The 26,913-nt window shown below is 55.1% G+C and overlaps 1 protein-coding gene across 6 annotated transcripts in view; it reads right to left on the bottom strand.

Annotated features, from left to right (window-relative positions):
- LOC122383107 (actin-binding LIM protein 2-like) overlaps positions 1-24,976 on the bottom strand; it is a 35,171-nt gene extending 10,195 nt beyond the window's left edge. For 2 of the 6 annotated variants that reach the window (XR_006256780.1, XM_043369244.1), the window contains exons 1-12: positions 24,869-24,954; positions 22,464-22,559; positions 21,968-22,151; positions 21,423-21,565; positions 15,765-15,891; positions 7,216-7,400; positions 6,779-6,921; positions 5,676-5,756; positions 3,523-3,718; positions 2,374-2,610; positions 1,281-1,384; positions 250-436 (exon numbers count right to left, since the gene is read on the bottom strand). Coding sequence is in view for 5 of the 6 variants with exons in the window: in XM_043369244.1 (XP_043225179.1) it covers positions 250-436; positions 1,281-1,384; positions 2,374-2,610; positions 3,523-3,718; positions 5,676-5,756; positions 6,779-6,921; positions 7,216-7,400; positions 15,765-15,891; positions 21,423-21,565; positions 21,968-22,151; positions 22,464-22,559; positions 24,869-24,953 (1,768 nt within the window). In the remaining variant the exon portion in view is untranslated. Of the gene's footprint in view, positions 1-249; positions 437-1,280; positions 1,385-2,373; positions 2,611-3,522; positions 3,719-5,675; positions 5,757-6,778; positions 6,922-7,215; positions 7,401-15,764; positions 15,892-20,135; positions 20,154-21,422; positions 21,566-21,967; positions 22,152-22,463; positions 22,560-24,868 lie in introns of all 6 variants that reach the window. The other 4 variants (XM_043369245.1, XM_043369246.1, XM_043369247.1 and 1 more) reach the window with 4 other exon arrangements.
- Positions 24,977-26,913: the final 1,937 nt, after the last annotated feature.

Below are 26,913 nucleotides of genomic sequence, written 5' to 3'. Positions count from 1 at the left end.
GGGCCGGGCCGCTCATACTGAGATTTTTCCGTTATATTGAAAAGACTCACTTCGCTCGCTGCGCTCGCTCGCTCGTAATAACGGCATCCAACAGGAAGGCTTCAGCAATGCAGAGGATGGAAAGGTTACACCAGTCATTTATCTTACTTATACTACCATCTGTCCGTTCAGCTGCACAACTAGCGCAATCAATACGTCCCACCCCGGACAGCCCGGCGCCCTCCCGACACCCCGCCCCGGGCGACTCACAGGCATAGATGGGCGACTCGTAGCGCATGCGGTAGGGCAGCTCGTGGTCGGCGTTGGGCGCGCGCGACGCGTTCCGAGGGTCCACGTTGGCGCGCTTCCACTGCTGCAGTTTCTCGCGCTCGCGGACCTGCTCCAGGAACACCTTGCCGATGCCGCTGGCGATCTTGTTAAGCTCGGCCTCCTCCCGCTGCCGGTGTGTGTGTGTGTGGGGGGGGGGGGGGGGTCAGATCAGACATTGGGGCAAATACAATGACAGAGGGTGGAGTCACTGAAGTAAGCGTCGAAGAACATATTTGGCCGGGATAAAATAATACAAGCCAAGTTACTAAGTTACCGAAACACATTATACGCTAAGAGACTCGTAAATGACAAACGTACCTAACAAGGAGGGAGAATCGAAGAAAATCAAGGCCTGCTTTATATCATGAATATTCCCAACATCTCTCCACAAAAAGAACGAAAAGTCACACACGGTAACACGGAGTTCTATAGCCTTGGGTAAAACACTCCTTTCAATCACGGCTAACAGTGCCTCAGTCACACAGTAACCCGGATAGCGCAGCTGTAAGATGAGGATAAAGAGCGCAGATAATTCCCATACAGTACCGGGATCACTAGGATGAGGTTACTGCCCGCGGGACCGGTCCGTCGGCTCATGACGTGGGTAATCCACCCGCTGACCCGGCGGACTCCTAACAGGAGCCGACGGTCGGCCGGCGGCACCCAGAGCCGATCCTCCCTGGGTTTACCGCCGGCCACCGAGCGGGGTTGTGCGCTAAACCGGGTCCGTAGCGCCAGCAGCAGCGCTCACAGCTGGTTAAACGAGGGCGGTGACCCCACTCTGGGTAGGCCGGATTGAGCCCGGGTTTAGCGCCCACTTATACCGTGGAATGTAAAGGAATAAGAGCGGTGAGTGACCTGGGAGCTGAGCCAGAAGTAGGTAAAGCTGTAAGCGGTCTTATTGAACCCGAGGACAGCTGACATGGAACTTTAAACTGTACTGACTGGATAAGGTCACTGCCAGTACTGACCTTCAGTTTGGGGTCGACCTGCTGGTCGGCCTCGTTGGCAGCGTCCAGCTCGTCCAGGTCCGCCTCGTGCAGACTGGACTTGTCCGACAGCCGCCGCCGCCGCTCTGGAAACACAAGTGAGACACACGGTCAGCGAGCGGGTTCTGCCGCCGACACTTCAAACAGAACTAGATACCTGCGGCGGGCGTGTTGTCATTCATCATCTACTCAAGTTTGACTGTTCACACGTCACACGACAGTGATCAAAGTGCATAACAGGGTCACACACACTTGCCAAACCGCATACGCATATTAGCACGCGCCTTTCCCTGTTGATCGCTGTCACATACACGCATATTCGCGCAAATATTCAGTCACCGTGTCGCTGATTGTAAACCCACGCAGCGCAGGCCGGACGCGCCTTCGACTGTTATTACGTCACCGGGCGCCGGCAGGCCATTCAAACTGTGCCGGCGCCCGGGCGCCCCACAGAGTGTTTATTGTTGTACGTAGTGCGGTCGGAAATAGAGACGAGACGGGACGAGCGGAGGGTATGGATGGACGGAGGGGCGGACGGCGGCCACATCATCAGCACGAATGCTGATGGTGTGTAACTAGATTTGGAGACCAGGAAATTTGGGAGACTGGGAGACAGGGGTCGGTGTAAGTTACTCAGCGCTGGTCGGAGTCGGCACTCAATACTCGCCGGGGCCAGTGTGCACGGGGGTGTACGGGTAAAACAGACTGACCTGGGTCAGTGTAGGGGTCGGTGTAGTGCTACTACTTGTAAGGGTCGAAGTAGGTGTAGGTGTAGGACGTAGGTGTACTATTTACTCACCGGGTCCGTGTAGGGGTAGGAGGGCGCCGGGGTTGGTGTGGAGGTAAGGCAGGGGTAGTGGTAGGTGTAGAGGCACTTGTTAACTCACCGGGGTCGGTGTAGGGGTAGGAAGGCGTCGGGGTTGGTGTAGGGGTAAGGTAGGGGTAGTGGTAGGTGTACGTATACTCGTTTATCACCGGGGCGGTGTAGGGGTAGGACGGACTGACAGGATTCGCTGTAGGAGTAGATACTGGCCGTGATCGATGTAGTGTTCGGATAAGTGTATCCAGTACTAACCGGGGTCGGTGTAGGGGTAGGAGGGCGCCGGGAAGTCATCCCGCTCGATCTTGGCCTGCTCGTTGGCCGACGGTTTCTTGGCGTCCGGGTAGTGGCTCAGCTCGATGGGCTCCTCGTTGTTCATGTAGGGAGAGCGTGGCCGCGGCGTCTCCGACTCCATCTGGTTGACGAGCGCCTGCATACCGGACCGAGAGCCCGGACGGCCGAATACCATACGGCGGCCGGAGGAGCCCGCGCCTACCGGGGAACAGACAGACAGTCAGAGAGGGGAACATAGGCACAGAGCCCGGACGGCCAAACACCATACAGCGACCCGACGAGCCCACGCCTAACGGACCAGAGACACAGAAAGACAGAGGGTCAGACACCGAGACGGGCCGGCTAAACACCATCCGGCGCCCTGAGAAGCCCGCCCTACCAAGGATACATTCAGACAGACATTCAGACAGTCAGTCAGACAGAGTCGGGTCAGCCGAACACCATACAGTCCCGCCCTACACCAGCCTTTTCAAACAAAAAGCCAAGTGCATAACTAAAAAAGAGCACGTCAGTTCCACTTCCGTATTCCCTTAAACACACTCACACCATTCACGACCGAGCCCAGCGCCGCTTTTCGACGACACTCGGACGCAAGGTTAAGCCCACTTGGTACATCAAACGACTCATCTGCATAAACTGCGTGAAGGTCGGCCGGCGCTAACGACGTTAGCGCAGCACAATATGCCAGTCACGCGGCGTGGAACAGAGGCAGGACCGGGCCCGGACAGACGGACAGACGGACAGACGGACAGACGGACAGAGAGCTGCGTGACACTGGTGGGTGGGAGGGGATGTGGAGTGGGGGAGGAGCAGGGTTTCCAACGTAAAACAGTCTCACTGCCTTTCCATGGAGCCAATGACACTGTAGCATTTAGTGAGGTGAAATCGGAGAGGAGAGATGCTAGGTGGAAGCTACCGGATGCTGAGCGACACTCTCTGATAGAGTAGATAGGTACGTCTGATATAACTGCTGGAGAGCGTACACCGATCTAAGGACTAGCCACACCTGTCTGTATCTCAGTCCGTCCGTCTCTCTCGCTCTCCGCCCTCGGGTCTCTCTGGCTCTCTGCCCTCGGGTCTGTCTCGCTCTCCGCCCTCTGCGGCGCTCACCGCTGGGCGGCCGGTGGAAGTGCGGGCTCTTGGGCGGCTTGTCGTACGGCTCGATGGGCCGGCGCAGGTAGCCCATAGTCGGCCCGTCGGCCAGGTAGCTCTGGGTGTAGATGCGCGTCACGTCCACCGGAGTGGTCATGTTGCTGCGGTACTCGCGGAGCAGCAGGCCAGGACTGGCCGACCGGTACCCAGAGTACTGGCGGTACAGAAGGGTGCAGTCAGGTTAAACTCGGACACGCACGGGTACAGTCAGGTCAGACGGAGTACAGGTGAGACCAGCGGCAGCGGCACCCGAGTACTGGGTGAGTATACAAAACAGAGTCATATTAGATAAAGGAATACATTGACCCTTAGACATATTCAGTCTGGCGGATCATATATTTAAGTGATCAAACGGGTACTTGATGACGAGACTCGAGGGTGAATTGAGTTTACACAGTACCACAGCTGATGAGTTATGGTATCTTCATCGTCACCCAGAGTTATAACGTGACAAACCGCTCTGTACTCTACCGTCACAACATCTCAACAACAGACGTCTATGACAATACACAATGACAGACACAATGACATAAACCGTGAACCATGGCCAGACCATATCCGACCAACAAAAACGGATGGGCATGGGTCAACATCAAACCTGGCCATATCTTCTGCGCAGCTGCAGTACCTTTTCCACACCTCCATATCACAGTGCGAAGAGGGACAAGTCTCATTTACTAGGGTTGACTATTAAGTAATGGAAGTGCCTTAAGCAATTAAACGGGTTTGCACGTGCACACATTATTTAGGTGTCATTTCATGCGCCGATCTTTTTTCTATCCAATGGTGAAGACCACATGTCCCTAGCTACTTTTTGCTATAAGCTATCGTCGTTTTCCCAAGAGACCTCCCGAACCTGTGGCGCACCACCTGGCAATGGCCAAAGCCGCGCGCCAGCGCCGATTGCAAGGTCATTAGAGCTCAGTTTGTCGTAGGGAAAAGGCCTACCAATATCAGAAAATTTATTTTCTAAGTGTATGGAGCGACGCAGCCTCCCCACAGACGATATGTCGGTGGTTTCATCGGTTTGAGAAAGAAAGCGCCGATCACTCTTCTGTCGGCGTTCCAGGAGTGGGTCAAGACGAGGCTGGAATGGTGTGTGATGCTTGAAGGCGATTATGTGGAGTAGTGTATGCTGTCATTTATCGTGCCAATGTGTATTATTTTGATGAAAATATAGAAATTGTCCATTGTGTAGCCATAACAATAAGCCAATAAGCTCTGATGACCTCGCGCTGGCGCTTGGTGCGCGATTTTGGCCATTGCCAGACTCCTTTGTCATGGTGCGCCGCAGGTTCGGGTGGTCTCTTGGGAAAACGACGATAACTTGGAGCAAGAAGTAGCTAAGGACATGTGGTCTTCACCATTGGATAGAAAAAACATCGGCCCATGAAATGACACCAAGAAAGCATGTGCACGTGCAAAAACGTTTAATTGCTTAAGGCACTTCCATTACTTAATAGTCAACCCTAGTACCAAGGGTATGATGCAGGGTTGTGCTCGACTAAAAAAAAAATTGCCGACTCGACTTCAGAAAGCCCTGACTCAACTCTGACTCAAACAAGGAGCTGATTTTTTTCCTTGACTCGACTCATGACTCAAGCGGCTCAATGAAAATATGAGTTGACTCAAACTTGACTCAAATTTTTTGTTGAGTCAAGTGTGTTGACTCAAAATTGACTCAGATAAAAAAGTTGTTGAGCGGGGGAGGGGGGGGGGGTGAAAAAAAGTCCGGCAGCACTGGCAGCAGGGCCAGGCCTAAGTTGTTAAGCGGGGGAGAATGAAAAGCTTGTATATATTGTTTCTAGAAAGATGAGTCAGCTGACTCATGTTCCTAAATGTTTTTGACTCAACTCAATGTCAAAAGTTATTTTACTGACTCAACTCTGACTCAACTCAACACCTTAATATTTTTGTCTGACTCAACTCTGACTCAACTCAACAGCTCAATATTTTATCCGACTCGACTCAAACCTGACTCATTTGAGTCAGAGTTGAGTCAAATCTCTGACTCGACTCATGAGTCAAGCACAACCCTGGTATCATGTGGGCCCTCGCCGGCTGCCGAGCCATCAGGACCTCAGTAGGCCTGCGCCCGAGCCGGTACTTACCCTGGAGAAGCTGCGATAGGGGCTGGCGATGCCGCACGAGCCACTCACGGACGGTGTGCGCGACCGGGAACGGAACGAAAACTGCAACACAGCGGGCGGAGCGTGCTAGGAACGCGGCGGAACGGACCGGGCCGGGCCGGACCGAGCAGCGCCGAGCGGAGGGACACACGCAGGCCAGCAAACTCAGGGGCACACAACATACTGCACAAAACAGCGCCGGCGGGGCATTCAAACTGAGAAAAATGCACACGTTTCCAGGGCAAAGTTCAACAGCAAAGCGGCTCTCAAAGATGCTGCCATGATGCTGCGCTGAAATTAAAAAATATATAAAAATAAATAGGTTTACAACAAAAATATTCAAAAATAAAACAAACAGATCAGTGAAGCATATATCACAGGGTCAGCATGCAACATGCCAGTGGCCGATAGTCATGTCTCTCAAACCGAGATATGGCAGGACTGCAGCCGAGAGGGCATCGACAATGGTAGTCGTCTACACCTAGCGGGCACACCGCCCGCATTACCACCGCCGCGGCGCACGGGGTTTGCTCGGGTGCGCTTACCTTCAAATCCGGGTTTCATTGCAAACTGTGACATATTTTGCAGCAGGCTTTCATATTGTGCTTCAGGCTACAGTTAAATGGGCCTCAAAATCAGCTATTATGGTCGCCTTGATAACCTGCGTCTCGCTGGCCGGTCGCCATAGTTACTTGTGTCACGCTGGCAGTGGTGGACAGCCGGTCCAGCTCCGTGCTCCGGTCGGTAGTTGTCATGGTTACCTGCGTCTCGCTGGCGGTGGTGGACAGCCGGTCCAGCTCCGGTCGGTGGTTGCCATGGTTACATGTGTCTCGCTGGCCGGTCGTCATGGTTACCTGCGTCTCGCTGGCGGTAGCAGACAGTCGGTCCAGCTCCGCGCACCGGTCCGTGGTTGCTATGGTTACCTGTGTCTCGCTGGCCGCTCTCTATGGTTACCTGCGTCTCGCTGGCGGTGGTGGACAGCCGGTCCAGCTCCGCGCTCTGGTTGCTATGGTTACCTGTGTCTCGCCGGCGGTAGTAGACAGCCGGTCCAGCTCCGCGCTCCGGTCGGCGGTTGCTATGGTTACCTGTGTCTCGCTGGCAGTAGTAGACAGCCGGTCGAGTTCCGCGCTCCGGTCGGCGGCGCTCTCGTCCCCGTCGTGCTGTCCGTTGATGATGACACCGTTCTCGGTCGGGCCGGGCCCGCAGCGGGGGTGCCATATAGCCGCGCCTGCAGCGGGTCACACCCGGGTCACACGCAGGCAGAGGGAGCCGCACACACGGGACGCTACGGAACCCGCACCGGCACACAGGACTCGTGAGGTGACACAGACACGGCCGGACCCTTCGAACATGCTGCATTGCTGCGGTAAGCCCTCGGCCACAGCGCACCACCTAACTCAATCTCCTGTCGTCCTTGACGTTAACATCTCAGCTACATTTTAACCTCACATTTCACTACCTAGCAGAACACCGGATCACCCCATCCCCTCCCCTCTCCAGCGCCCGCTGCCGCAGCACGCACCTTGTAGATACATCTCCTCGCCGTCGCCGAAGGGGTCGCCGCACTTGGTGCATCGTGCGCAGGTGGGGTGGAAGTGATGGTTGTCGCCGGCCTGCAGCACCTTGCCGCTGATGTAGCGCTGGCAGTAGGCACACTTGACCCCGTACTCTGCCTGGTAGTGCTTCTCGCAGAACGGCTTACCATCTCTGGGAAACACGAACGGGCCAGGGTCGGTCAGGGCGGTCACTGCGGGCAGTTACTGCGGCGGAGGACATGGGCTTACAAAACGACACACGATTTCATTCTCCTGCTCAGGAGTAGTTACATTGCTACCATCCTGACATATTCGGAGAGGAAAAGTATTTATCCATTCATTCATCGTCTTCAACCATGAAAGTGCGACCGGTGCGATACTATCGAAGCAACGCCTCAGTCCATGTTGACCAAATTATCGCCACACCGCTGAAGCATTGCGAACCATCACAACACATTGCAGAGACTCACGGGCATGTCAACCACTGCAACTGACGGCCTTCACAGCCCATCTACCTCCTGCCAAAATATTGCATGGAAAGACCGCAGGCCGCAGCCTGACAACGTAGTACGGGCAGAGAGTTGCTGAACAATAGATGGTCGGGGGAATGTCCCATTTGATAAAATCACGAGACAGACAGCGCGGAAACGCGTCGGTAAATATGCCAGTCAGGCACTCATACGAGTCAAATACGCTGGTCAATTAACCGCTCTACTCGTATCATGTGCATTGAGAGGCCCCGAACTGATGCGTAAGGCCGCATCGAAATTATCTGCAGCGATAATTCTAAAAAGAGGAATCGCTTTTCACAATCAGTCGAAGCCGAGTTTATCGCGCTGTTTGGAGTTTGTCACGAGCTGGGAACCCCGCGTGCTCCTGTGGTGGGTAGCGGATTCTCCACCCTCCCCCCTCCCCCGACGATTCGTCAGCGTGGCGCGTCCATCAGACCCCCCCCCCCCTTCGGAAAACTGCCAACGTCAACAGAAGAAGACCCGCCCACCGGCCGACCGCTCCAACTCCGTGTCTCTGCCACTCAGCTGCCGTCAACACGGGGACAGAATCGCAGCCGACGCATCCGCTGTCTTCCTTCTGCTGTCTATTCTTGAACACGCGGAGGGTGCAAATACGCCGACAGCTCAGCCGTTCCGTCGGCCGACAGTAGAGTGTCGGGCCGACAGTAGAGTGTCGGGCCGACAGCCGGTTAGCCCGGCGATCCGCCCCGCTGACGGGACCGGCCCGCCCCGGGCGGCGGCGCTGCGCTCCTGTCGGCTGCCACTCGGCTGCAGCGCCGGCGATGGCGGGCGGATTGTAAATCCCGGCCGGGATGCCGCGCGGCGCTGGAGCGGCCGTCGTGACGCGGCGGCGCGCCTCCAGAGGCGGTGACATCACCGGCCGCGGCCCCGCAAATAGCCGGACACCGCGCCACCGTCCGCGCCCGGCAGACTCGGAATAAATACGGCCGGCGCTGCGGCGCCACCGAGGGCCCCGGCAGGGGCGACACTCCGAGCCGGCCACTACAAACACAGCCGGTCCAGAGACACTTCAGATCGCTGACACACGGCCACTGGGACACTTCCAGATCGCTGACACACAGCCACTAAAACCGCAGGTCCCAGACAAAAAGCTGGACACTAAGCTACTTCAAAACCCTGATGTGTAGATTTACAATACATCCAGACGAATCTCTGATATCCAAGGCATCCTGACATACGGCATACTGATATCCTGGCATACGGACGGACCAAGAATCTATTGGACCCTCGCGTTGGACGGGCTAAACCTTTGGTATGACGTCAGAGACACAAGACTGCTTCCCTGCTAACGGACGGGTATCGAAAGACGACAGTATACTACACACCAGCGCTGATAGCAGTTACTGACAGGACAGCAATCGTCGAGTACCTACTTCACTCAGCGGCAGATAGAACACCGATAGAACAGGGTAAATCGAGCCAAAGGTTTCGACTCCCGATATATCTTTCGATTCTTGGGAAATATCATTTGATATCACCCAACCATTCTTCGCATCTCTTTTACCATATTTACCCATGACGATCACATGGCCGTCTCTGCAGCGAGATCGGCTATACCGTGCAAAGGCTGATACCCAGGCGCCCACTCCAGCCCGCGTTCCTCACATTTGCACCTCGGCTCGGACCACTCCCGATCAGCACAACATTCCATCTCGTCCGGCCGCGGTCGGCCGGTCCGTGTCTGACCGAGGAGCGGCCCGGTCGTGACGGAGCGGACTGGCCGGGCCGGGCGGCTGGGGAGGGGAGAGACGGCCGGCGGGCAGGTACCAAAGGTCAGCCGCGCCCGCCGGTGACTCACGGCGCCGCTCGACCCGCCGCCAGCCACCGCGCCGTCCCTCCGCGGACGGACGTCTCTGCCGATCATAATGCGCTGTCACGCCGCAGGAGCCCGGTCAAGGCAGCGGCCCGAGAGCCAGCGACGTCCTCTGCGCGGCAGATCGCCGCGCCGCGCCGCCGATACCTGCTCAGATCAGCTCCATACGGACCGGAGAGAGCGGGCTATCCCGCCACCCCCGCTGACACGACAGCGGCGTCCGGCGGCACGACATCGCGCGGCCCGCAGCGGCTCGCTGTTCAACGTAACACCGTCCCGCGCCGGCTCGGCCCCGATCTGCACCGACCCGGTCCGTGCTAATGCATATATCGCACCGTGGCAGGGTCTCCCACGATCACAGGCCCGTCAGAGGGTGCCATTAACACGTCATCTTCCCGGCCGAGCCTGGCCCGGAGACAGAACCACACCAGGGACCGCCCGCCGGCGTCCGCCCACCAGTGTATATTTAACAACGGACCGATCAATGGTCGCTGTTGCGGAGCGCTCCAGTGCCAGCGGGAGCGGCCCACATCTCAGCTGTGAATTCTGCACGGCAACTGATCGAATCAATGTAATGCACCATTGGCAGCATATACCTCCGCGCCGCCCGGTCACTGCTCACCGGTGGATGTCTACGATGGGGGTCTCTCCAGAGTCTGTCACCTGTCACCCAGCCAGACACAGTCGGTTTAAAGGGGCCGTTTGGACGGAGTCAGAAGGCACGTGACGCAGCCATCTGGCGTCCTCCGGCCGCCCGGCGCCACTCAGGTATGAGCGATGGGACAGCCGGCCGGCTCCGTGACGCCGTGAGGGGGCCGTGAAGGGCTCAGCTTGGCCGCTGCTGCGCGGGCTCCCAGGTCCCACTGCCAACACTGTCAACATGACACGTATGACGCAGCTCAGCCGACCAGAGGGGCAATTAACACAGATTAAACGAGACTAGCAATGGAGGAAGTGCAGCATTACCCAACGTAACGACTCAAATGAATGCATGTAAATTTATTCCTGAACTCCCTGAGGCGCAGGAGCACGAAGTGCATCAAACCAAATGCACTACCACGCAAATTCTGGCCCACATAAACAAGTTGTCTAGACATGGAATCCGGTCAGTCGTTCTGGCGGCGCCGGCGGCGGGCCGGGGCCGGGGGCAGCCGACAGGACGTGTCTAACAAGCCCTCCGTCTGGCGGGCCGGCGTGTGCCGCAGTGGGGCCGCCATGAGCGCGTGTTGGCCGCCAGCTGACGGCGGCGGCACATATCCGGCCGACGGGAGACGGAGACGGCGTCAACGACCAACCAGCGACGGAGGAGGGGGGTACAGCACGGCCAGATTGGTACAATGGCGAGACCGGACGAGTCCGTGGATCACCAAACTAGATATAGATCTTTTGATATTCATGTCATGAAAAGAAAACAGTACATAGATCCACGTAGATAATAGATCCCACGTCAAAACCTTGCATGGGTATATCAATGAATCTCACGAAGTCAAAGTTCAAACCCAGATCTTCCATAGCAACATTAAACAGTTTCCAGACGTTATTATGCATCTGCCGAGGATCCCGTGGATCCATTCTTTACAATATCCCACGATTTATGTCGACAAGTCGGCGTTGGCTGTTCCCGGTAAGTCATTCTCAGACGGCGTGATCTGGTCCCGCCCGCCCCACCGCGGAGGGGGCGGGATGCGGTGGGCAGACCGGCCGTCCCGCTCTCAGCTGATGGATGGTCGTCAAACAGTCCCGGCGGCGCGGCGGACGGGTGGCTGACAAGGCCGCTCGCCGGGTCAGCGCCGCCCGCCGGGCCAGCCGTGCTGCCACACCGTTACACCGGCCCGCACAGTGGGGAGGCCCGCGGCCCGCGCCGCCCGCAGGGGTCGGCCGGCTGACACGGCGTGACGGGCTACCGGCTGACTGACGGACAGATAGACGGACCGAGAGACGGGTCAAGAGACACACGGATAGACGGGTCGGGAGAATGATGACAAATTCCAGACAGATGTGTGCAGGGACTCCGGACTTAAAACGAATGGTGAGCGAATGTTGAAGTAGGGAAACCACCTGCAGTGGAAGGGCTGACGCGCTACTCGATCCTCCTTCCCGGTGTGACTGACAGCCTGTCTCGGCGACTGTGAGTATGATTGAGTGCGCGAATCTCGGAGTAGTTAGTCGGACCAGGTCACGGACGACCGGTCCCTCGCCGAGCGACGGTACGGGAGTTGAAGTCCACCGCCGGCGGACCCGGCGGCCGGCCTAACGAGCCGGACCGCCACACAACTCACCACCTCGAGAGAGAATCAACCACCACCAGTCACGCCAGCCAAACATAGCACGCCAGCTAGTGGGTTCTTCTCGGCCCGATTGAGGTAGAATGACTGCTAATGAATCTATTTTCCTCAGCTTATCTCCAGTTTACGACACCATGAAAACAGATGAGATGAGGTCAGCCATGAAAGCAAGAAACCCGTCGTGACAGAACGTCGGCAGAAAAGTCAGAAACCAGAGACTATCGGAGAATCTACCTCAGTACGGGAATACCTGCAGCAGAGCGCCGTTACTCGCTGCGTGACGCGTCCCGCACGGCGTGTCACGGCGTGACAGCCGTCCGTGACGCGTGACGAGAGGTTCGTGACGAGCCCGTGACGCGGTACGGGCAGACGGCACGTACTACCGTCGGGCCGGTCACGGCCCTGTGCATTCTAGGTAGCAGACACCATTGCACCTCTGTCGCACTAGACAGGTGCACTGTTTGCTTTCCATCGTGGCAACTGAAGACACCATCTCTCAACGTGACAGTTGAGCCAGCGAATTCAATTGAGACAGGTAACAGGACGTCCCTCCATCGTGACGAGTATCACCACTGATCCTCCACTGAGAGGACAGGTGACACCAGTGATCCTCTCCTGAGACAAGTGACAGTGCGGCCCTCTGATGTGACACATGACACCAGTGATCGTCCACAAGACAGGTGACAGCAGCTCCCTCGTGCCGCTCCAACTGCTGACACAATATTGACAGGTTACATCAGGTTATATCAGTCACCAATCAATTATCGTATCACGCGATAATGGGTAGCCTAGTTACGGTAACAAACACTGGGTCTTTACACCAGCCACGGAGAGGATACATTATACGGCATTACGTCATGGATTATGCTGCACCGTACCATGAATTCAATAACCACCATGTGAGCTATTCGCATGACGTCATCATAGAGCCTGAATAAGCTCTGAATACTCTGAACTCCGAGGTCCCCGTGGTTAGCCAAACATACCCTAATATGGACATCTGATGGACATGATCACCATTAGTAGCCAGTAGGCATTGATAGAATATAGTTACATATTCTAGGGCATCCGGTCTGATGTGTTTGTCCTTCGCAGCTCGACACAAAGTGAGAGACATAAGGACACTCACTTGGCCGCTCCGCTCGCGGTCTGGCAGTTCCAGGTCCGACTCCGACCCCCCCCCCCTCCCTCCACACACACAGAGTGCTCGGTAACTGTACCGGACTGGGGGGGGGGGGGGGGGGGAGCGTGTCTCTGAATAAAGGATGCGCCACCGGACCGCGGTGTGTGGCGTGGCGGGGCGGGGCCGTGAAACGAACCGCCGCGGCCAGCCGCCACCACTGAGTCCCGAACATTGATCCTGCTCGGTAGACGGCCGTTACCGGCTACAAACGGCCCGTGCGGGACCAGACGATCTCCAGAGCACAGCCGGAACACGGGATCGGACCGGAGCACAACCGGAACACGTGAGCGGACCAGAGCACAGCCGGAACACGGGAGCGGACCGCAGCACAGCACAAACGGAACACGTGAGCGGACCGGAGCACAGCCGGAACACGGGAGCGGACCACAGGCTTCCACAGCACAGCCGGAACACGTGAGCGGACCGGAGCACAGCCGGAACACGGGAGCGGACCACAGGCTTCCACAGCACAAACGGAACACGTGAGCGGACCGGAGCACAGCCGGAACACGTGAGCGGACCGGAGCACAGCCGGAACACGGGAGCTGACCAGAGCACAGACGGAACACGGGAGCGGACCGTCCAGAGCACAGCCGGAACACGTGAGCTGACCAGAGCACAGCACAGCAGGAACACGTGAGCGGACCGGAGCACAGCCGGAACACGGGAGCGGACCGGATCACAGCCGGAACACGGGAGCGGTGGTGGTGGGGGTAAAGGTGGCAGAAATGGGCGGGTGGTGGTAGTGGTGGGGAGGGGGGAGGAAGGGTGGCAGAGATAGGCGGGAGATAGTGGGGGTAAATGTGGCAGAAATGACCGCGGGACAGGAGGTGAGCAGTGGGGGACAGCATGAACACCGCACCAAAGAGGAATGAGCCGTTCATCCGTGAGAGAGTGCCAACCGTCATCAGCAGTTCCACAAATCGTCATAAACAGATGAGCCCAACGTGAAATTGGCTAAAACGGCCATCTCTAAATTGTTGACATGCCACTGAACCCCGATCATCAAACAAGCATACGTGAAGCTATCTTCAGCTGGGCAGCTAGACTTCGGCACGAAAAAGATCTTGAAAGAGCTAAAGCATCGGCTGTAACCAAATACGGACTCAGTCAGAGTGAAACCCGCACCAGCAAGGGACACCGGGCAACCAAAGGACGCCCGCATAGTCTGAAAATGCGCAGAAGCTGGAAGCATTTCAAATGTCACGGCCGGCGTCTTCCTTATTGCTATTATTTCCGCTCCAAAAAGGCAATAAGTGTCGACTGCCACCCGTCGACAGCTTGGCAGGAACTTCTCGAAATGTCACGACATAATGCTCCCGTGAAGTGCCCTTATGAAGTCTGCCTGTACGTTCCACCGCTCGTGGGAGCGGTCTGTGTACCCTATGGAGGTTTCGTGAGGTCATATCGGGCTATGCACGCTGTCTGTGTGACAGCTGACGACCCACTCTGCACGGCTGCAGGACAGCTGACGGCTGCTACATACCGCCCCATCGTCCCTTCTGCCGGAGCGTGGGAGCAGCCCGTCTGCCCGGCGGCTCCCGTCCCTCAGCGGGGGTGTCATCAAACAACGGCGCGGCTCTGCCGGACCCGTGCAATAGACACGCTGCAAACGGCGTGATAGCGACTCTACGACGACGTGGAAAGAAAGGAAAATACAGGGGTAGGGAGGCGGTCGGGTGTTGCATGACCCTTCCGCTTGTGTTGTGCTTGAATGCCGATCATGTGACCACGCCGATAGTAGTTCCCAGCGTAGTATCTCTCAAACGTACTCCGCTAGTATCGGGGGCGACGCACCGTCAGATTACCACTAATACACCCGTAAAACCACGTACAAGTGTTGTAAATCTCACCACAAACGCCCTAAGCTGGCCACTGCGGCCTGCCAGTCTACCGCAGCTCTCCTCTGCCGTCTGACCCCGGTCCGACTGAGCATCCCCTGGGTTACCGACCGAGACTGCCATCACTCCCATTATGGAGCAGACCAGAAGCCATGCACTGATTACATACATACCAGTATAACGCCTTTTGGGGCGACTAACGGAGCGAGCGAGAGGGTGGGCCTTGCACGTGCGAACTAGCGAGGGGGTACCTCCAACTGACTTGTGCACGGCACCCTACTAACTGGTCTCTAGCGATGTGCCAAATTTGGGCACAATCGGCCCAGCCGTTCTCGAGATCTGGAAGCGGCACCCTGCACGTGCGCACGTGCAAGATGGGTCCCAACTGACTTGTGCACGGCACCCTACTAACCGGTCCCTAGCCGTGTACCAAATTTGAGCGCAATCGGTCTAGCCGTTCCCGAGATCTGGAAACGACCCCTGCACGTGCGCACGTGCAGCAGCACCCCAACTCTGGCACATGTATATGCAGTGCCTAGTGGGTGCCTACCTACATGCCAACTTTCAGCGCAATCGGCCAAGTAGTTACCGAGATATTGCAACAATTACAAAAGTGACACCTCTTCGTTTTGCACGTGGCACGTGCATAAGGGGTCACCCACATGCTTCGGGAATAGTCCAATACTTGGTAGAAGGAATGAAGCTACCCTACAAAAATTACCGCGTGTAAATCGGTCAAGTGGTTGCTGAGATATAAGCCTCGCAAAAGCGTGACCACGGCCGGCCGGCCGGCCGCTCATACTCAGAAATTTCCGTTAATCTAAGGAAAGACTACGCTCGCTTCGCTCGCTCCGTAATCATCGCCCGCTGTGAGGACTCACCTGGTCATGTACTCCCCGTGCAGCAGCGCCTGGCACGTGGTGCACTTAAAGCACCATATGTGCCACGGTTTGTCGAGCGCGATCAGCGCCTGGGATTCGGTCAGGTCCTGCTGACAGCCAGAGCACTCTGCGGGACGCGGCAGAGGTCAGGTCAGGTCAGGTCAGGTCAGAACAGGTCACACAAGATGTAAAAACGTGCTGCAATGTAACATTACACAATGCCTCTCACACAATATTTCGGGTGACAGGATTGATTAGTTAGTCACGCACTCGTCCGGATAAGTGGATAAACATGTTGAAGTGATGCCCCAGTGGCGACCAGATCAACACTCAAACAACATCCAGAACAGAGCCGAGCACATATCAATTCAAATGTCTACAGGTAGCCACCTCAAACGAACAACAATCCACCGATCCCGGCCGCCCGCTCTGTCACCAGCGCAGTCACCGGGCCACATTCACCAGACCGCCGACGGCGGGCGGTCCATTGTTGGTCCGCTGGCCGGTCATCACTCGCCACCTAATCAGCTAATGTGGGGTCAGCTCAGCGCGCGGCGGGGTCAGCCGGCCGTCCCCAGCGGCCAACTCAGGTGCGGCTGCAGAGAGCCGAGCAGGACAGGGGACGGAGGGGACAGAGGGGACAGAGGAGAAAGAGGGACATCCTGACGGCGAGCGGTGCATAGCGGCAGCCGGGGCGCTATGGGGCGGCCCCCGGCGGCGAACTCGGGTGCAGCGCTGGAGGGCAGAGGCCAGGGGACAGAGCGACATCCTGACAGGAGCAGCGGTCGCCAGCGGAGCGAGGCGGCAGCACGCGACGGAAGAATCCATTCTACGTCGTACAGGAAGCGACCGACCAGAGGCGGACGGGGGCGGCTGTGTGGGAGGAACGACTGTTGTACGAGTAGGTACTCTACTTAACGGCAGTCATTAAGCGTGTACCCCACGGAGCCCACGTCGACCTTTAAAGTAACCGGTAATGTAACGAGCCGAGGTGGGCTCAGCCGGCCGACACTCCACCACGTGAGTGATCTGCGTGATGCCATCGGCACGGGAGGCGGCAGCACGCCTCGGTGACGTCACCGCGCGTCTGAGTTACGTCATCGCATCATTCCGGCGCCGAGCGGTGAGTGAGTCACGGCTCGAGCGGCGGCGGCGGGGGTGCGGGCCAGGCGGGGGCGGCTGGCGGCCCGCCAGCGCGCCGGCACCTGCACGGACAGCCCGCCGGCCGGTCTGCCGGTCTCCCTGCGGCTGTCTGTGCGGGCCGCGCCGTTACAGCGCTCTGCAGACGCCCTGCATGAGACCCGTCGCCGGCACCGGGCCGCGACTGACGGCCGAGGGGACGGGACAGCTCGTGCCAGAGCCACGCGCTCGGACAGAGGGTCGGACCGGCCGGCCATGACAGCCGTCCGCCGCCGTGCCACCGACAGACCGCAGCGCCGCTACAGTCTCGGAAAAACGGCGTCCCGTCCGGCGACTGTGTACCGCTGCTTCACGGAATGCAGACTGAGCAGTACACACCACACAGGCTGGCGCCTGGGAGAGATTGACAGATAATCGGAGAAACGAGAGGCATGGCGAGAGAATAACGGCGAAACAACAATCCAGAGGCCAGGTATACGACGGGTGACGTCAGTTCAGAGGCCAGGGTTATGCCTGGTAGCCGTCAGTGCAAACCATAAGCAGTAAGCACGATACGTGACCGTCAGTCCAGAGACAAGAAACCAAAGACGGGAAACTGTCGGTCCAGACCCGTAGAACAGAGATTCTTCAGGCGCCATTCATTTCACGCCAGCAGCGGCAGAGGAAGTGGCCCGACACGACCCGTCCGCACTGAGCAGCCGTGACCGCGTGGTGGAGCCCTCTCCTCGGCGTGAAGAGCCTCCCCTGCGTGCTGCCCCGCCCGCCCGCCAGTTTTGGCCGCCCGCCCGCACACAATGTGTGCCGCCCGGTGCAGCACCGACCCGCACCAGGCGGGCGGCTCACGAGCGTGCAGGGTGGGCGGGGCGGCGGCGGTCGCACTCGTCGTGCTCGAGTAGCGACTCACGGCAGTCGGGTAACGGTGCGGCGGTGCAGTGGCGAGAGAACACGAGGTCAACGGATGGATAATCAATGAATGGAAGGGGGAGGGGAGAGGAGAGTCCGCTCCACAGTACCCACCACCAACACTGGTGCGGTAAACAGTGAACAGACACGCACGCACACAATGGCGGCCGCGGTTTCGGCACCGTCTGATCCGCCGAGTTCCCAGAGATAGCGCTGTCTCCGAGCCGGCTGTACCGACAGCGCCTCGGTACAGGCGCCGGGTCACAACCTGACGTCAGCCGGTCTCATCACCCCGTCAAACAGCGCGGGGTGATTGGAGCCCGCCGGCCGTCGGCTGTGTGACAGCGCTCACCGGGTCCGTGATTGGGCCGGGCGGCGGGCGACACGGCCCGGCCGCGCCGGCCTGGGTCGGAGTCCCACAGCGCCGCAGCGGGCCGGGGGTGAGCGGCGCGCGGCCGACACGGTACGGCGCCGCTGCTCGCCGTGCCGCGCCGCCCCCGCCGGCGGGCACGTTTTTACTCGGTCCGAACCGCCGCGGCCATGCACCGACAGAGCCGTGGCCCGGTCGTGGCCAGCCAAACGGGACGCACCGACCGCACAAAAACCGCCGCGACTTCGCTGACTGTCCGCCCGTCCAGCTGACAGCGCGAATCTCAGCCCGCGACAGTGTTTTATGTCGATGAGCCAAACATGCGATTGGGGTCATTCAGAGATAAAAACGAAGAAGGCTGGTTGAAGTGAATGCCCCTTTTCGTTCTCCAGAGCTGCCGCGCTGACCCGCAGTCCCACAGAGCTGCCCCGCCGACCCGCACGAGTGACTGTGGATTCAGCGCCAGCCTTGGCGCTGTGCACTGTGCGGGCCGTGCACCGGATGTGATTGAGGGCAGACGGACAACAAACAACTCGGTCGGAACCCGAGCCGTCACAACACCGCGCTGGCGGTATCACCTTACACACACCCACACACACAAACCCGTCCACCCAACGGACGCCACAGAGCCTCCATGTGTGTGCGCGCTGTGTACTGAGCCAATGTCAACAGTACACGGATCAGCGCAGCGGTAACCAGAGCGCGGCCACGGCAAAAAGCTTTTGGCACCGGAACGTCGGGAACCCGGCAGCAGCGGCGCACCGTCCCGCCGGGATTAGGAGGTCGGTGTCACACTGTCTCGGCCGACAACGGGTCGCACGGGGACGGCCACGACTGGGGTGGCGGCCGCACACTCCCTCCAGGCCGCCAGCCGGCCGGATCGACCACATCGTGACCCGGCGAATGAGTTGTGAGCGAAGTACGAACGAGTTCCGCTCATGGTGGCGACTCTACCATAAGAGACGTTTAACATCGAGCCATGCGTTTAGTCTTACTGCTAGCACTTTCTACAGCAATGATGACACGTAACAACACAACAACGAAGTGTATCATCGCCGTGGTTTAACGCTTCATCCAGTACCACCCAACTCACCTGCTCCCAAAGTTACCAGTAAAGCCACCAGACCCCGTACTGTGAGAGGCATGCACCGAGTCCCCAGCCACATCACAGCACATTCCCCCGGTACGAGACTACACTACAGACACTACAGGGCGGACTGCCGCGAACCAGGCGACACTAGGCGGCTACACACAACACCGGCGGGCCAGAGGCGGGTCCGGGCGCACTATCGTGGTCACATAGCGCTCAAAGAGGGTCCAGGGAACAAACATCAGAGAGGTGATTTGACTCAGAGACTGGACCGAATGGAATGCTCGCTGAACCGAGATGCTTTGCACCCATAGAATATTAATTGATTGTTTAAGCTGAAAAAGAATATATTCAAGAGAAAGAAATATGGCCTGATGCCTAATGCATTTTGATAAGGAAAATGAATGATGGTTATCTTCAGGCCAGACAGCGTAGAAACAACCGGACTAAAACTTGGCCAAAGTAAAGTGTTACAAAACAGCAGATACCACGTTCGAACTACAAGGTATAAATCATGAGCTATCCGTTTATAAGACTACTGCCTGACAGGCAATGGGTGAGCACTATAGGCATCTAGTTTGTCTGAAATTTGACCGACTAGGTACTTAGCGGTAAGGTTACTACCTGAATGACGGGACCTAATTAGAGCAAAACCCAGGAACCAAAGCCCGAGAACAACCCAAAGCGGTTGGAGAGTCAAAACCTTAGTCAAACGGGAGCCATTTACAGACACCGCCTGCTACAGAAGAGCCCTGCAGGGCAGCCGGTTGAGGGACAGCAACTACGGGAGGGGGGCCATGCTGGTTACACGGACACCGGGCAGACGCTGCTGCGCCGGCGCCAACACCCTTAACGGGGGAGCACTTACTGCCCAGGGGACGGTCGTCTGCCGAAACCACCACCACCGCCACCGCACAGAGCGACAGAGCGCGGAGAGAGAGAGAGAGAGAGAGAGAGAGAGAGAGAGAGAGAGAGAGAGAGAGAGAGAGAGAGAGAGAGAGAGAGAGAGAGAGAGAGAGAGAGAGAGAGAGAGAGAGAGAGAGCACACACAGCCGGGTCAGATCAGGCAGCCTTTATCCCTTGTCCCCGGTACCAATAGCCGGAGGAGCGGGAGCCACTCGCGCCATCGGTCCCACAAATTATTCACACCTTTGACCATCCTACCCGGACCCTCCATATTCAATGGCACAGCGGCTGCATATCCTTATACGCCGCTGTGGAGCTCAACCCCGTGCTCTCGCGCTCAATAACTGTATGCTAAGCGTTCTACGAACTCCGCCGGCTGGGATGGTAAAGAGGCGATCGTTAGCATACAGTGACGTCGCCAGGAGGCCAGTGACTCATACCTCGTCGGGTATTTAACCGGTGGATTAGCCCGGCGGATTTACGCAACTCGGCAGATTAGCCGGCGGATTTATGCAACTGCGCACAGCTGCCGCTAATTGGACTAATCCAGAGTAATGCTAACGAGAAAATACTGTTGGCCAGCGGTACCACAGAGTTGATGTTAGCCTCAGAGCCTTGGTTGGTGTGGTAAGCGAGGCCAGATTTTGTTTTTTCCTACATTTTCGTCGACAAAGCTTGGTATTCCAATCTGAAACACCACGCCTCCACCACTGCATCTAGAACTGTGAGCCGGGGGAGGCCGGCGGGCGCAGCTCCAGCTGACTGTGTTTACCTCCCGCCCGACACGTGGCGTGTCGGTGACGTCACAGAATGGGGGCCCGCGCACTCAGTACTGCCAGCCTGCCAGACCACTGGCCACGCCCACACAGTGTTCACACACCCCGCAAGGTATCGACACTCCTCGACCGGTCCCGATACGCGGCTCGAATATAAGCCCAGCACGCAGTGTGTACTGTGTAGTTCACTAGTGTGTACCCCACTCCGGTGTATAGTCCAGCACCCGATCGTGTCCCTCACCAGCACAGCCCGGCTTCCCGCTCCTGCCTGCGGTCCCAGCCCACGTCTGCCCGTCCCAGTGTCCCGGCGTGCCGGCGACTCCGACCCTGAGCACGCCGGCCGTCCCCACCGAGATTAGTGATGTCACCGGCGCTGCCAGCGCGGCGCCACGCTACTACAGTGGCCCGTGAGTCCGCCGGGCGGGGGCGGGGGCGGGGGCGGGGGCGGGGGCGGGGGCGGGGGCGGCACTCACTCGGCACGCCCGACCTCGAGCCGGGCTCCCTGGACGGCGAGCGCTGCGGCGACACCGTGTCCACCACCGGGATGTGCACGCACTTGCTGCACAGACACTCCTTGCCGGTGAAGGTGACCCGTTCGCCTGACGGGAACGGCTGCCTGCCGACGGCGGAGCGGGGGACGGTCAGATGACTGCCGCAGCGGGTTCGGGAGCAGGGGCCCAGTGGCAGCACGGCCGGGGCATAACTGTCGCACAGATGGTTGATCCAGTGGAGAATTAAACCAACATATTGGAGCTTGAATAAGTACAAATGGGCCAAGTTAATGAATTTAGCCAGCTGTTGATCAGCAGCCTTTATATATGGTATTATTTCAGGAAAATAATTTCAAAATCACAAATGGTGTTAAATGATAATGATTTGTAGCATCTGCAGCACCAGCAAACAGAGTATTCAAATATAAGTTAGTCATATCCTGTAGCCTCCCAGAGCCCTCCCCAGCCGCGGGACCGCCCTCCCCAGCCATGGGACTGCCCTCCCCACCACTCCGCTCTCGACATACCTGCAGCGGGCGCACAGGAAGCACTTCTGATGGTAGGTGTTGCCCAGCGCCGTGACCACCTCTCCCTCCACATACTGGCCGCACACGGCACACTTGGTGCCGTGCCGCCGCTGGTAGTCCTCTGAGCAGAAGTACTCGTCATTCTTGGAGAAGAACCCACCCTGAGCCAGCGACTTGTTACATGCTGAAAACATAAGGGGTGGTGACTATAGTGGGTACTGGGTAAGGATGCTGTAGGCAAGTGATGGTGGCTGCTCCTGTTGTAGCTGTTGTTGCTAACTTGCTTTACATTTATGAAATTCAAATAGCATGCACTGGCTGAAATCAGTAACAGGATGCATTAATGTTGGTTGGGGTCTACAAAATAGATAACAGACATGAAAAATGGTCAGGATTGGGGCAAAAAGGAGTGGTTTATAAAAGCTGTTGTCATTTAAATACAAAATTGTATGTCACCATATCAAGAACATGGGAAGTGCCTAAGAAATGCACGTACCTTTACATTTGAAGCAGTTAATGTGAAAGAACTTTTCATGCACCTTCAATACTTCTCCCGAACATTTCTTGTTGCAGGTGCCACATAGCTGCTTTCCTGGAAAGATGGGTGAAAATGGTTGTTTTCAAAGCAGTTTCATGCTTGATATTTCAGCCTTAAGTGTGGGCATAAGAATAAAATGAAACTCAGTACACAGAATTATGCAAAATAAAACAAGGCATAAGGAACCACAATTCAGTAGGCGGAACTATGGTCATGAGTACCCAAATATAGGAACGCTCCCATTTTTGGGAACGGAGTTCCCAAATATGGGAACGGGCGTTCCCATTTATGAGAACGGAAGGCAATTTTTCGGCCGTTCGCCCACTAAAACTCAAAAGTGCATCACGTCTCAAAAAAGTGCACGCTGATTTAAGTATCTACTAAATCTCCATAAAGTTATCTTTAATCTGACCGTGGAACAAGGAAATTGACCGTGGAATGATATTTTTAATGATTTTTTAAAAATGACAGAATGGTGGAAATATGGGTTATACGACATTTAACATGCAATTTTAAGGAAAATGAAGCATTTTTTACATTTTGAGGTCAAGTATAATAATTTTCGCCTGGTTATGAAGTTTCATTCTAGCGACACCAGATGCTGACATATGCAAGCGAACACGCGGACAGTCCCGAGGTAATATTGTTGACTTTTGGTATCGGGGCGATCGACCGCGTGGAACGTCAGTGATTTTACCGAACTACTGTTGTAAACTCAGTTTCAGTGGTTTAAAATCATTCAGCTGTATTTTATCAGCCCTGAAAGACATATTTTATTTGGATGCTAGCTGTTTAGCGTTGTTTTATAAGCAGCGTCATGAGCGTGGTTTTTGTCTTCGGCGTTTCTAAGCATGACCGTTTGGGGGGAATTTCTCTGATATAGGTCGCTCTGTGTGGCTTATTTATAATTTTTATGCTGATTTCGATCATACCTCGTGCCCATCCTACCAGGCCTTTTGCCACTTACACTCATTAAGAAAGGAAAAAACTAGATTTTCATTGGGACTAGGTGTTTTGAGGGTGTAACATATTCAGCGTTCCCATTTTTGGATACTTCTTGTGCTCGTCAACTCTCGGTGATTAGCAGACAGGTGCTTGACATGTCTCCACCCTCGGCGCGGACGGTGGATATAGGTATGGAAGACCTTGTTGAACATCGCTGAGCGTTGTGGATTACGTAATCCTGCAGAGGGGGGCGTGCCCGCTGCGAGATCGACGGGAATAAAAGCGCAGAAGACCGGGCGAAACATGCAACGGTCTTGCCGGAAAGGTCATCTGATGATTGTTGCGTTAACAATAATTTGCGGCGTTGGACGTGATGCTTGTTAATGAAAAGAGCCCCTGAAAGGCGTCGGTGAAATCGTTCCCAATTTTGGGTACGCCGTTCCCATAATAAGGAACGCTTGCAGCGCCAGTGTACGAGAGCGTTCCCAAATTTGGGCTCGCGGCCCGGGTGATGGACTGCTTTAGAAATAGGGGAACGATTTGAAACTACGATGGGCCTTACAATATCAAACTCTTTCCCAACAATATTGAGACAACTATCAGGCGGTTCACGATCGTTTTATATTTTTTGGACGTCATTTAACAGTTCTTTTTCTTGTTTTAAATAATGCCTACATGGCGTTCCCATATTTGGGTTTATCGTTCCCAAACATGGGAACGAAAATGCGTTCCCGAAAATGGGTACGCTTGACCATAGTTCCGCCTACTGAATTATCCCCACCAAAATAACTGTTTCTGAAGCAAATTAAGAATTTACTTCTTCGTTTTAATAATGTGGGCATGCTTTAATTACACTGAACTTTGGATCAGGATTACAATTATCAAGATTGCATATGTATGTCTCAAAAATGTGTTCATGAAATATCTAGCTGACATTTATGAACCCAGAATTTCGGATCAATTTTGAAGCAAACATTCTAAGCACTCATGTGAATCATATCTTCATATAAGTTGGGTATCATGAGCAAAATTGAAAATAAATAAAAAGGCAAATAATAGAAAACATGCCTCATCCACACAATGCTAATGACCTACGGCCCACTCTGCGCCGACCAGAAAAACAGATTTGCTGGTATGGAAAACATATGAAAATGAAGATAAATGCATGAATTTTACAAGTTCAGCAATTTCCAATGAATGAAGGCATATATAAAGGAAAAAATTGATAACCTCACGATTACTTTGAAAAATAAATACACGCCCATCTAATGCGGCCAAAATGGCGCATCAGACGATTATAATGAAAGTCAGTATTCGAGCAAAATATTAGCAAAAGTCAACAAAGAACCACATGAATGAGCAGTGGGTTTAAGGACAAGCTTGTTTTCAAGCTATGGGCACACTCGAGAGTTACATACCTTTTTTCTTGCCAGAGCTGGCGGCACCGGTTTCACCCATCTCGCCGCCCGGGAGCTCAGTGTTGCTGGCACGGTCCGCCGACATCAAAACAACGGTGCGTCAGCTGATTATTGGTCCTCCGATTCAGGAGAAATTATTAACGCGGGAACGCCGGCGCTAAATAAAAGCGGTAGGATTCACGGCTTCGTATGATCGTGTGCAATGTTTTTTTATAGTATCAAGCGAGGGTTATTGCCGGAGTTTTGCAAATAAATATTTTGCTCTAAGTTTTGCTATGCGATCGTGAACACTTTATTTTCATAGATACGATATGAAATAGGATAAACAGGCAATACCATAGGCCAACCCAAGGCTATGTAGGCCAACCTTAGACCTCGCATAGCCATGAACATTGCGAAGGAAGGTACTCGCCGATCGTACCACGATACCACGGGCAAGATATCAGACTTTTGGGAGTTTTGTGTCGCTGGAATGTATTTTAAAGGAAATAGTTCACTTTCACGAAATTATTTTTTTTGCAATGGATTTATGATTTTTTATGTTCAAAATGATCAGCAAAGAAAATAAAACCTATTTATAACAAAAGATTATTTTCTATATTTTGATATAGGAAGAACTTTTCAGTTTCTGTAAGGCACAGGCGATCCAGTATGAAAAGAGCATGGGTCACGAAAATTCTTCAGAAACTAGAGAAATTATCGCGGCCACCGGCATCCACCGGCATTTGGGCGATCTGCTGCTGCTGAATGTCCTTATTGATCAGTACGAGAATTTCTCTAGAGTTCTCGTAGATAATTTCTCTAGTTTCTGAAGAATTTTCGGTACCCATGCTCTTTTCATACTGGATGCGAATATATGCAAGGCACACATCGACACCTTTTTCGGGACGAGAAATAGAATATCTTTGCCTAGGGTGATCGTTGGGCTGTAAAAGCTCCTGATTTATGCTCGTCTCAGCCCAGGCTACGGAACTGCTATTCCAGTTCAAAACCCATGTTAAAAAGTGAACTATTTCCTTTAAGTGCTAAGAAGGAAAATAATTCAATTAAATGATGTCATGGACAATGGACATGCCATTCCAAGCATATATTTGCCTGGCTTCGACAACCAGATAGCCAGGCTTATTTCACGAGCTTCTAAAGAGGTAGTGGATTTAATATCGTTTCTATTACATTTGCTTGATAATCCTACATATCAGTAAAGCTGCCACGTTATCATTCTCGGCGAGCGATTACCGGCACATCGTACCAATGCCAATGCAGCGTCGAGCGTCCGATGGTTTACGATAGGAATTATAACAATAGTTTTAAACTAGCGCTTTTTAGAACCATGGACCGAAATGGTAATTCAAAGAACCTCTTCCCCTTTCAACTCACCTGAAAAAGCTGCTTTCGTGTACCACCCAGCAACCGTTTCGTAGATATATCAAAATGATAACTGGAGGCGAAGATTATCCTCGGCCGTGCCCATTTTGGAACCAACCCCGAGAGGCATAACTAGGCGGCGGAACGGGCCGGGCGGCGGGCACCGGGGCACCGTGCCCCCTTTACTTTTGGCATTTTAACATTAGCCCTATGGGCGTTGCACGGAAAGAATGGGACCAAAAGTCGGCAGTGCCCCCCCCCCCCTTAATTGAAGGTGTTCTGCCGCTACTGCTGAGAGGCCGTGGAAAATCGCTTTTTAAATCAATGCCTATTTTATGATCTACCACGATTCGTGGGGCTGACTAGTACCGACGGGGATCCCACAAACACGACGGTCACATTCATTAAGCATGATGTAGGTACGGCGTAAAGCACCACAACTCACTCCAAAAGCGCAACCTTCTGAGATATCTTATATTTAGTTTCAATGCTGGTACTGGTGCAGTTTCAATGCTGGTACGGGGACCAGCAGTTGCTACTGTACACGAATCCCTTGTCTAGCCTTCTGTCCTGTCCAGTAACAACCGATAACATTGATATCGACAACCGGTCCCTGTACATAATAAAAACATAAAAAACATTGGGACACAAACAACTGGAAACTGTTGGTACTTTCGCGC

This window comes from Amphibalanus amphitrite, unplaced genomic scaffold, assembly GCF_019059575.1.
Source record: "Amphibalanus amphitrite isolate SeventyFive unplaced genomic scaffold, NRLGWU_Aamphi_draft 000155F_arrow, whole genome shotgun sequence".
Lineage (NCBI taxonomy): Eukaryota > Metazoa > Arthropoda > Thecostraca > Balanomorpha > Balanidae > Amphibalanus > Amphibalanus amphitrite.
This window is presented reverse-complemented; position numbering and strand designations above follow the sequence as displayed.